Source organism: Rhipicephalus microplus, chromosome X (assembly GCF_043290135.1).
Source record: "Rhipicephalus microplus isolate Deutch F79 chromosome X, USDA_Rmic, whole genome shotgun sequence".
In the NCBI taxonomy this organism is placed as follows: domain Eukaryota; kingdom Metazoa; phylum Arthropoda; class Arachnida; order Ixodida; family Ixodidae; genus Rhipicephalus; species Rhipicephalus microplus.
Genome location: NC_134710.1, coordinates 216,925,872 through 216,938,039, shown reverse-complemented (window position 1 = coordinate 216,938,039; position 12,168 = coordinate 216,925,872). Strand labels below are relative to the sequence as shown.

The 12,168-nt window shown below is 43.8% G+C and overlaps 1 protein-coding gene across 2 annotated transcripts; it reads left to right on the top strand.

Moving 5' to 3' along the window:
* Positions 1 to 681: 681 nt before the first annotated feature.
* Positions 682 to 11,221, top strand: LOC142761733 (uncharacterized). 2 transcript variants are annotated; one of them, XR_012887200.1, is made up of 5 exons: positions 682 to 978; positions 1,054 to 1,218; positions 1,321 to 1,434; positions 4,764 to 4,934; positions 10,449 to 11,221. XR_012887200.1 is itself a non-coding variant. In XM_075878641.1 (4 exons), exons 1-4 carry the CDS (start codon positions 953 to 955, stop codon positions 10,459 to 10,461), a joined length of 318 nt encoding a protein of 105 aa, XP_075734756.1. In that variant the 5' UTR covers positions 682 to 952; the 3' UTR covers positions 10,462 to 11,221. The 2 variants fall into 2 exon arrangements, 1 of the variants encoding a protein (XP_075734756.1); XM_075878641.1 differs by lacking the exon at positions 4,764 to 4,934.
* Positions 11,222 to 12,168: the final 947 nt, after the last annotated feature.

The window sequence follows — 12,168 nt, the reverse complement described above, 5'->3', positions numbered from 1 at the left end:
TTGCCTAGAGTGAAACGGAATAATAAAAAGCTGCAAATAATTTTGGACATAGGATGACATACCGAAGTGCCCTGGTTTTTCCCACCAAGTCCTTCATTTCCGAGTATTTGGCGATGAAGAACCTTGTTTTTCGGGCGCTCCAAAGCTCTTCCACATCTTCAGCCGACGCGGCTGCTGCTGGAAATGCGGCTAAAGCCCCATCGCTGTCAACGTCGCCGTCGCAGGCAGGAGAAGGCGTCGGCGGTTGTGCCGGAGGGGGGTCATTTTCACGATTCCCTGCCATGAACCGCAACGTAACGCGCTTGCCGTCTGCAAGGGCGAAAACCAAGATTAAAAATACCGACATAGCATAAGCAATGCTACGAGGCTGTTTGCTGACCGACTACGACTCCTGGCCGCTAACCACGTTTTTTGGCAATGCATGCAGCCTGACTTACCTGATGCCTCATAGACGTAACCGTTGGCGTCCGTCATAAATGACCCGTCGGGATTGTGAAGTGCCTTAACTTCCTTTTGAACGCCCTGAACAACTATTTGCAACGTCGTCTGCTCTGGCCTTGGGGGGACGCCCGCCATGCTGCACTACTCTGCACCTGCTTTGGAGTGCGTGCACGCCGGTACAGAACTCGTCAGGAACTAGGCTTACACCTAGACAAAACGAGGGAGCCAGTGCAGAGGGTGCGACAGAGGGCGCGCGCTGCTCCGGCAAAACGAGGACGAAGGTGCTGCACCCTTTGAACTGGTTCAGCCGGTGCAGCCAAAACGAAGAGACCAACTGTTTTCCTATCGCCCGCGTCGCTCGCTCTTGGCGCGTGTTTGATTCCAATTTATGCGAGTTACAGGCGTTAGTAGATCACATTTAGTCTTTCCGTGAACCTGGCAGGTGCGGGACCTCTGCCCTCCAAAGCCAACCGGAGACTGACAACTGTCACGTTTCTTGCAAGCGTTTACCATGAATCGCACCGGTGTCGCCTCGGCGTGAGTTTAATAAGCACCGCTCTTGGCGTCGTGTTTGGATTCGGTCGCTATGCCTAATGTCTTGTGCACTTTCAGGTTTAATTGCCCTGTCTGCCTAGGGCCGAGCCAGAGCCTGGTATTCGGCCTGTGCCAGCACTTCGTGTGCGCGTCCTGTCTGTACGAACCAGTCGACAAAAGTTTGAGGCCTGTGTTTTTTTTCTGTCCAATCTGCAAAGATGCGTTGGCATTCCCATTATCCTGGTAACTGATGGCGGTGACCTTGGATACGCCTGTTTCCGCTCACTAGTAGCTAATATAGTCGGACGTCTCAATTGCGTTAACGTGAGTTTCGTTTTCATGCAGCCCCCGCTTTCTGGACACCACTAAAGAGATGATGAAGATTGTTGGCGTCGTAAAGTGCCCCCGGAAACGGTGCGGCGAAGAAATGTGGGCTTCGGACAAGAAAGAACACGAGAAGTAAGTCGCACTTTAGCAGTGACAGTCTGTTAGCTCGCGTGTTGCTTATGCAAGCTACAGTTGCCTTGCCATTTGCTCTGATACAGACGCGTGTTGTGCGTTGACTTCGCTTTTCATTCATCAGGCGCCCCGTGCCTGCAGAGTATTTAGACGCGACTCTTGCCACTGCGCGATAAGCATCGGGGAAGAGAAAATTCCGATGCGCAAAGCAGGCATAACGCGAAACGCGGGGAAATCGTAGTGTTTGCGCGAGCCCACGATTTTGCGTTCACGTTTTCATTGTGTCGTGAGAATGCGTTTTGCAGTTTTGTTCTAACGAGAATTCGCGCTTGCTCGAAGAACTGCTGTTGACGGTGAACTGAAACACTTTGAACTTACGTGTTTTCGTTGGTTCCTGTCAATCATCTTATTGAACTCTGCTTTGCTGAAGTTCAGTTGGTGCTACGTAATGCTCCAGGAGCGAGGGTCGTCACCTTGGACAACTGCAGGAGTTGTCCAGCAGCTAATGCGTTGCGTTGCCGAGCACAAAGAGTGCCAGTTAGATTCCACACTTTAGGAACTGCCCTTCAGTGGAGTCGAAATACAAAAACAGTCGTGTTCTGTCGTGAGAATCTTGAAGGGGAACTCTGAAATTGCCTGATGGAGTCCATGCAGTGTCTACATGCAGGTGGAAAGCATGAAACTGCAAAGGGAAAGATGCCTTTCGCAAACCAATACTGCAAATTTGTATGTACAGTCGAGTGCATAATTTTAGAGACCACGGGAGCGCGTGCCGAGGCGCATCGCTACGCCTCTGGCGGCTGCACGGCTCTGCCCGGGAACGCGTGCTGCGAACGCTCGTACCATATCACCCAGCAGCCTGCCTTTTCGCTCGTTTCAACGGCGCGCATCTCCAAACGATGCGGACGACGCAAGGTGCCACTTCTGCAGTCGCTGTGCAAGCACCGGTACTCCCGAGCGATAATATAGCGGCGAAAATGCCTCTAATGTAATAGCATGGCTCTAGCGCGCCGTGCAATACCCTTTCTCCCTTGATGCAGCGCAGAAAACATGTAGTTTCTCAGCTTTTATCAAACGAAGTTGCGTGATATGCTCATCTTGCAGTGATGAATTTTGTGCTCTGTATGGAGACGTTATGCTAGCTCCATTTCTTGGTGCGAATATCGCGTGTCCAGAATGAATAGCCAAGAAATGCGATAAACAGTTTATTCTTATAAGCCAGGAAAAAAAAGAAAACGATAGCTATAACTGCTATCCAGGAAAGATCACTACTTTCAGTATTCATTCAAACGCCCATCGGCGGCAATCATTTGCGCCACACGAGATGGCATCGAATTGTAAAGCGCGGCCACGATCTCGGGGCAGGAACAAAGTGCTTCCCACTCCTCCTGTATGGCCGCGAAGAGGGTCTCCTTCGTTGAACTTCCGAGATTCCGCGCCGCAAGTCGGCGTTTCACGAGACCCCAGATATTTTCAATGGGGTTCAGGTCCGCTTCTACAGGTGGCCATTCCTATGTGCGAACAGCAAGGCCCTCAAGCAAAGATTTCACACTGCGAGCAGTTTGAATCGGGCTCCTGTCATGCTGGTACACGAAACAACCATCCTTGAACGGCCCATTCACGACATAAGGAAGCAATTCTCTCTCTATTATAAGGGAGTACGTGGAGGCTGAAAGGTTCCTATCGATAAGAAACCGTGGTCAAAGTCCTTCCCTGGTCATAGCGGCTCAGACACTCGTGGAGCATCGGCCACTGGCAAAGACCGACTGCGTGTACTGTGGTGAATACCTGCCGAAGAAGGAAATGCTTGATTGGTTACACGGATTTATAAGAACGACAATGGCACATAGTCACTTTATCCCCGAACAATTTCGTCTTACTTGAAGAACCATATAATGAAATTTTAATTATGCGAGATCGCCAAGATGGTGCGCAATATTCGACATGTTCGTAAGGCGCCCTCAGTGCGTTCCAGAAGGCTTCGCAAACTGAACTGCATTTTTCTAAGGTAATCAGGTACAATATACAAACATTGGCTAAGGTGCTTAAGTTTGGCGAGCTGCTCACGATAAGAAGTAACACAGCTTAAAGAGAATCAAAGCTAAGCAACGTTCTACAGCAAGTTCGAAGACAATAAAGTGCTGCGCTTTACTTGCCTTAACCACAACGTAATTAAGGCGCACTGTAGTGGGTGACCTGCCATTAATTTTTTCCAGCTGCCGTTACTTACCCTGTGCACTACTCTTTCAACACATTCAATGGTAAATAGTACAAGGATGACATTAATGTAGAAGACAAATCGCAAATGTTACCTCGAGTTCATTAGACGCCATACTCACCGTTCCTGATCCTAGCGACTTGAAAACGTCGATTCATTGCTGAACACGACTTCTCCCCACTCTTCCGATCCCCATGTCTGCACAGAACGTGCAAACTGCAGTCGCATGGATCTTTGCCTGTCCGTGATGTGGGGCTTCTGGGCCGCGACGCAGTTGGCAAGCCCTGCTTCTGCCAACCTCCTACGGATAGTCCAGACGGACGCGTTGAGATGCAACGCATCTTTATGACTTTCGCTGTTATATGGGGATCAGCTACTACGGCGGCGATAATTAGCCTGTCCACTTCATCTGTGTATCTTGACCTTCCTGCACGGTCTCTGTCACTGATCCCCCCCTGTTTGTCGGTACGCTTGGATGGCACGACTCGCCGCATTTCTTGACCTTTGAAGGAGCCGGCAGATGACCCGCTGAGAAAAGCCTTGGATGCTTAACTCTACGATGCGTCTCCTTCCATCAGCTGGTACTCGTGGCGACATTTTTGAAGACGAATGTGGGGGCCTTGAAACCCCCGATCTTGTACTCTTTCGAAAATGGCACTGTCCAATGGCTGTCTAATAGCTGGGCTGTGCCGCGATATGCTGCCATTCAACTTTTGCTGTACGAGATAATTTCTTATCGTCACCAAGCCCGAAAGACCACGAAACAAGGCAAAGAATTGACAAAAATGACAAAATGGTACTGCGCCTGCGTCGTAAGCACGCGTGAAACTGCTGAGTGCCCAATTTTTCTGAGAGTTATAATCGCATTTCCACGCAGTCAGTAATGTGTACAAAAGGAGCGGTGTGCCGCCGTGCGAGGTATTTGGTCGAACAGCTTAAGGAATTAACTTTTGTTTCCTTGTGGGGCCTCCAACATTTGAGCACTTTGAACTGAAATGTGCTCGCCTGTAATTCACTGCAGTAATTCACTCTGGTCCTTCTGGCTTGACTTAAGTTGATTGATTATGGTGTCGCCAGACCGAAAGCGCGTTGGTTGTGATGGTCCTTGCAGGTATTGCATCGCGAAACGGTCGTCGGCGCGGGGCGGTGGCTCCCCAGCAAGTGCTAGCACTAGCCAGAGGCCCACCACCCGCCAGAGCAAGTAGACGAGGAGCAAGTGCTCTCTCAGGGTCAAGAACTGAACGTAGCATCTGGCCTGCCTTACTTGAAAATTTCTTTTTAGGTAAGCAGCGTCTGAGAAAAGTTTGCAAATTTTAAGTATTTAACCTCTTCACTACCAGCGTCCACATTTGTAGACATGACTTCTTAAGGGGCACACTGCGTCTGAATACTTTATTAAAACTTCTTTATCTATTTGAATGAATCCAGCGAAATTTCGTATATTTGTGTGCCGATTTTAAATGTTTTTTCCAGTACAATACATAGTTTTTATATTTTGAGTGGGATTTCGGGAGCCATAGTTTTCCTAAACTGAGAGAATTAGAATAGAATGAAAGACATTGGTATGACCTGGAATGAGTATAAATGCAAGGAAACAAAAATTGATGATCTAAGCTCATTTAAACAAAAGTTGTGGTATGTTGAATATATGTGCGTACGAATGGCTAACATGCCCAGGACTATATGCACGTGAGTGCCAAATAAAGTGAACAGTGCCGTCTGTCTACAAGCCCATAAGCATGAACTGCCATGTTTTTTGGGGGACACAAAAACAAAACCATTCGTACCCCAGCCTCTCAGCTAATGGGTGCTGGCTTTTTATCTTCATTCTGTTATAGCCTATTTGGGGTCTTGATTGATGCACCACACTCTTGGAACTCACGAACTTTGTTCAACTGCACTTACAAACAATATCGCCAGCTGAAGCAAACACACTCAACCCTCGACATAATGAACGTGTATATAAGGAAATATTGGTTATAACCAAGTAAATAAAGAATAGTCTAGCAATGGTGTCGGATATACCTTTATAACACATTTTTGGATATAACACATTTTGAGGTAAGATGCAATTTTGTTATAAGAAGATCTTAGTGTACGTCACTAGTGACACGCTAAACAGCATTGTACAATATTTTAACATACTGGAAACACAGCACCGCGACCGCCAATTCGGTGTGGCCGATTCGCCACGAGGGACCCGTGGGAGTGGACAGACGGTCTGGCGTCCGTGGATCTTCTTCAGGAGACATTCATCCCCATCGCCGCCCCAAAGCCAGAGAGACTCCCCAACGTTTTCTGTGCGGCCAACTAGCCTTGCCGCCGGGCTGTACTGCTGGTTCTACTATGCTAATTATAATGATGATGATGAACCCACGTAGTCACTGCGTCACCCATTGCTCGGAGGCTGTTTAACCTAACTTGGCATATCTGCGAGAAGTGTGGGGGTGCTATCGCCCCCTGTAAAGTTGTTTGTGCCCCATGGTGAAAATGAATTTACTGGGAGAGGTGGTTGGCTCTTAAAGTCTGCATACTTATTTTTCAGTAAAAATGAAGTAATTTCTGTCTCAATGCAGTCGCAAACATAAGATACTCAATTCCAAGAAACGTTATGGATGCATTATGTCAAAAGTACAAAAAGATGCTTTCAATGGTTACCTAGTAATTTGGAGGCTTATCTTTTCACATGAAATCAAGACTATTTATTATTATTACATTAATGGAATGCTGACAAGATTTTGCAAAGCTGAGCTTACTCTGCCATACAAATCTCCTGTGTACAGAAATTGCTCTGAGCTAGTGCTACGTTATATGTTATGAGCAAGTGCTTATAACGTATTTTATTTTTGTATTAGTCGATTTTCCCGTGGCATATCGGCCAACATTGACAGCAACTTGACATCGGTGTACAGTATCGACTCCAGCGACTTCACACAGTGCTCCAGCTAGTTGTGATGACGTCTGGTACCTAAAGATTCAAAATTGGCCCTTGTGCATAGCCAAAACACTCAAAATTGCTGCCCATATGTCGCCAACAGAGCAGCCGTGCGGAGCGGCGGTTAAAATGTCACAATATGTTGCACGTGCCTGCCGTGACTGATGTCAAGGCACAGTTGGAACTGAAAAGTGTAAACCACACCGTGCACACATTTTAGTTGCGACCACAGGTTAGGCACTAAATGATTAGACAGGGCCTTGCTGAAATGGCGAATGTATGTGGTTACTTTGTTTTATGAGCTTTTAATGGCGTGTCAAATGGGAACTTCTGATCATAACAGTACTAGATAAGCATTGAATCCCCCGATCGATTCCTTTGCACAAGCTGTAAGAAGAGCCAATCACTTTATTGAATTTGACCACAGAACTACTGAAGCATCACAACAGCATCCAAGATGAAATGTCGATACTTCACAGAGTTCCAGACAGCTTGGAGTTCGCTGTAAATTTTATGTGTTTGCTATTGGCCACAGAGCGCTTCATTGACAGTTTGAGATCTTTACCAGTATAGTATGATATACGTCCATTATAGTGGAATCTTCAAGAAGTACCGAAGCACTTTCTCAATAAATCCAGTATTATGTTCAGGTGGATATTCATTTTTCTTTTATGTTATTGAGGAACATTTCACATGTATTGTTTTACGAGATGAAAATGAAATTCATAATTTGTTATATCCATGATTATTACTAGATTATTCTTATTTAAAACTTGAAGTGCAATGGAAAGATATTTTAGTTGATTTTATAGTAAAATCGCAATAATTTAAATGCTGATGATTCCATACCTTTAGTTAATTAATCGAAATTCGGTATTTTGGTTGGCCCTCTATTCTTTCAATGTACAGTAGACTCTCAGTAAACAGAACCTGAAGGGACCGGAAAAATATGTTCAATTTAACAGGAGTTCCGTGTACTAAGAGATGGACATGGCTGCTGATTACAAGCTGAAAACAAGCATTGCAGAGGCAATAGTTCCATTTAGGCAATAGTTACGTTTAACAGATTTCCATTTACTGAGTGTCTACTATATTTAAAAGCCTCTTAATTCAAACTCCAGTATTCTGTTAATTCACACTTTCTGCAGGTTCATTCCTGAAAATATCAAGTGCTTTTCCACTACTATTTAAAAATTAGTGTGCTTATATAAGCACAGTCTAAAAATGAAAAATAAGTATTGGAGGCTTTCAAAAAAAAAAAAAGGCTTTGCGAGTAAACAAATGTATAAAACGAAACACACCTTCGTTTTCAAAAGCAAACCAAACAGAAAAGCGTGTCTTGTTAGTCGGAACTATCATTACAAAACAGTCGTAAAATTGGCATGAGGTGCTTCAGCAACAGCTTCAAATTGCTGCTCCTGCTTTCGCCAATTACAGCTTAACATCCCCACTTTTTGTTTCATTACAACAAACTGCGGTCAATCTGAGGACACTAGGACGTTGGGTTTTTCGCAAGGAAATTACGGTGGAGCGAATGTCACGAGAAGTGCAAGCATTTAGAACACGTGCAGGATCAGTGCAAATGAATGTAGTGCACAAGTACACAACACTGACAGCGATAACATGGTCTCGGAGTGAAATCACCGACAAAAAATATTAAATATGCGCGCATTGGCAAAAATAATTTCCCGGTCATCACCGAGGAACTTGCCCAAAATGACGCCTTTGCCGGTATGGCTGTTCTCACAGCACTACGTTAACTAATAAAAACGTGCTAGAAAGAAAACGCACTGCAGAGGACCACGGCAATCATCGGATGAAAACTGCTAATATGCGCATCGGCTGCCCCCGTTGCTCCCGTCGAACCGCAGCAGCGCAGGGAACAAGCAGCGCATGTTTTCCGCTTCGTCACCGATAAGAGAATCCATAACGGAACTTGCATGGCACCACGATCGCTAAACAACTTTAGTGCTTAGAAGTACTGTGCACTACGTGAAATTCAAATTTCATCTTTTATCTATATAGAAACGAACACATTTTTGCGAAAATAGTGGCTCTCTTCACTTTAAATTTTGAGCTTTCTATGGTGCCGCTAGCGGATTTTTTGGTGTCCCCGAGGGCAGATTTGAACGGAGCCACTATGGTTGTTCTTTAGTTGGCGATTTTTTTCGCCCCCCATTGGCAATGGGTGGAACTTGAGACTTTCCCCGAGGCCTTGTAAACCGTGATGCTTCTCAGCTGGTATAGAGAGCTTTGTGCTGAAGACACATACCTGTAGCAATGAAGAAGTGGGCGATTCACGATTTCTTTAAAAGATCTGATCAGCAGAAAATGGCCTATAAACTTGTGGACTTTGTATCTCTGCTTTCTGTGCACTGCGTTCAGTAGCATTTAAAAACGCTTGAAAAATTTTTAAATTTGATAAAAGCAATGCGTAATCATATTGTGTGACGTCACGTCACCCAGAGTCATTTATCTGAGAACTTCTGATAATTCAAACTTCTTGATCATTCAAATGAAATTGAGAGGTCTCTTCGAGTTTGAATAAATGAGAGTGGACTGTACTTTGATATTCATAATGTCTGTGTGGTCTTGTGAGGGTCAACAGTATACAAGATGAGAATATTTGGTTGTGCCTACTGGATAAAAATATTGGGGCTGAATACTTTAAAAGCCCACCTCAAGTGTGTACGTTTATTCCATCTCTTCCAAATTATCTACAAGCTCTGTTTTCGGGGGCTAGAAATGGGCCATGTGTGTTTCTTTTAATAGGTGCGACTATTTTATCATGCATGTTTCTTTCATAGTTTCTTTTAAAAGTGGTTCCATGAGTTGAAATTATACTGAAATGCCTCAATAAAATAAATGTATATATAAAATGCTCCATAGCTAATAAAAAGTATGTTGTGCAATGCAAGGCAATGTATGTAGACACACATTCACAGGTATTGTAGTGTAAGTGTGCAACAATCCTACTGTTCAAGCATTATTAACATCCATATCTAATAAAAAAATAGGTTGTGCAATGCAAGGCAATGTATGTAGACACACATTCACAAGTACTGTAGTGTTAGCGTGCAGCAATCCTACAGTTCAAGCATTATTATCTCGTATATGCCCAAACTTGGGAAAATTGACAAAACTGATTTATTTCCCTAAAATGTTTGCGTCTACGACTTCAGAAAACAGAATAAAGCTTTTGTTAAAAAAAACTCGTTCGAATAATAGTTTTGGAGCCATCCTATATGTAGGACACCATTGTTTTACACACTGCGACCAAAAAAAAGTGCCTATCACTGTCATATGAAAGTTACTGCATACCCAATAACTGACGTACAATCTACAAAAATATCAGCTGCACTGAGAACAATTTGACTCTGTTTTTTTTTTTTTTTTTTTTTTTTTTTTTTTTGCGGTATGGCATTCAGTTACACGCACACGAAGTAGCCATTTTGTGACAGCAAGCTCCTAAGTATTTTTAGCCCAGCGATCACCTAGACACGCATTTGACGAGGTTAGGGCATCATAAAGACGCCCTTCGTGGTGTCCTTATGATGCTTTACGCATGGGAATCGCAATCGAAGACCTGCATGTCACTACTCTTTTAACATACTATATTAAGACCTCATTTTAGCATTCATCTTGCATGAAAATAAGTTTGTTATATCCGAAAATTTGTTATAAATGTATACTGTCTCTTGCAATTTTTCGCTTACTTTGTTATAACTGATATTTCGTTATAACTAGATTTGTTATGTTGGGGTTTGACCATATTGTGAAATTACCGTGTATAGAGTTATCGAAAAAAGAATATACCAGAAAGCTTTGTCACCTGAAACTGTCACAAATATTTAATTTCAGGTTCCTCTGCTGAAGTGTACCTGGAGAGGGAGCAAGAAGAGGAGGAGGTCTTCTTTGCATTTATAAAATAATTAATCAGCCAGTATTTTTTATTTTATATGCGTATGTACAAACAATTTTTTATTGTGGCAATTAGCGTTTTATGCTAGACTGTCTTCTATGTTTAGTTTCATTTCGAGGCTAGTCTCTTTTGTGCTAGTCAAGTGCATTACCATTTTAATGCACAATGTGTGAAATCTTGTTGGCGTTCTAAACGATTGTGATGTGTGAAAAAAAAAGTGTTAAACTGTGTGTTTTATGCGTACAAAATCGTACAACTGATATTGATTGTATCGCTCAATTTTTGTAGGAAAAAAAAGGTATGCTTCTGGCATTTTACTCTAGTCCTGAATGTACAAAGAGAAGAGTGCTTTACCTCCCTCCCAGCCGATGCCTCTAAAAACTCTTGTGATAAGGTACTGTGCTCACGGTACACAACTCAACATCAAAACTTGAATAGCAAGTAATTTGTGCAATTACATGAAACAACCACATCGTATCGCTACGAATCTGGCCCCCAAACAAGTTGTTAGCACAGATGTAAGTGTACAAGCCAGTAGTACGTAGATGTGCCACAAACTAAAGCCCATGAAAAATGAAGTATATGCATTTCATCATGTGAGCACTGTACAACCTCGCTTTGTGGGCGACCCACTTTGTAGCCAAGTTGCAAGTGGTATGTACGACTGTATCGTTGCGTTGTGATTTTATAAATAAATAGCTATTTTCCAGCATGTGATGGCTGTTTTCCAGCTGGCTGGCTGGTTTTGAGAGGGTGTATAGATCCACCACCAACGATCTGGTGCGTATCGAGGCAGAGATTCGAGACACTTTGGTCCACAAACGATATTCCTGGATATCGAGAAGGCTAACGACACAACATGGCATTTTTGCATATTAAGAGACTTGTCTCACCTGGGTGTGCGCGGTAGAATGCTTTCCATAATCGAGACTTACTTGTCCAATCGGACATTCTGTGTCCATGTGGGAAGTGTTCTCTCTCAAACATTTGTGCAAGAAACGGGAGTACCGCAAGGCGGTGTACCTAGTTGTGCACTTTTTATCAAAATGAATTCCTTGCACATTCCCATCCCCGCAATATGTTCTATTGTACGTATATCGATGACGTCCAGCTTGGCTTTAAGTCATGCAAACTGGCAATGTGTAATCGGCAGGTTCAAATAAGGTCTCTAAATGGGCAGAAGAAAATGGATTCCGACTGAACCCTCAAAAAAAGCACGTGTGTTGTTCTACCGAAAGAGAGGCATGCACTCGGAAGCTGACATTCAACTGAATGGTCAACGCCTGTCTGTTAATGCCGAGCATAAATTTTTGGGCCTAATCTTAGACCACAGGCTAACCTTCATACCACACATCAAGTACTGAAAAACAACGTGTAAAAGCCATCAATGTTCTAAATGTGTTCTCATATACTATGCCGGGTAATGACAGGCAAAGTCTTGTGAATTTGTATAGAAGCCTCATTCGCACACGCTTACATTATGGGGCCGTTGTTTATCAGTCTGCTACTCAAAGTGCTTTGAAGATGCTGGACCCCGTGCACCATTTGGGCATCCGCATTTCTACGGGTGCTTTTGCACCAGCCCCGTAGAAAGCCTTTACGTTGATTCAAATGAGTGGTCGCTTCATCTGCAGAAAACTTGCATGTCCTTTGTATATT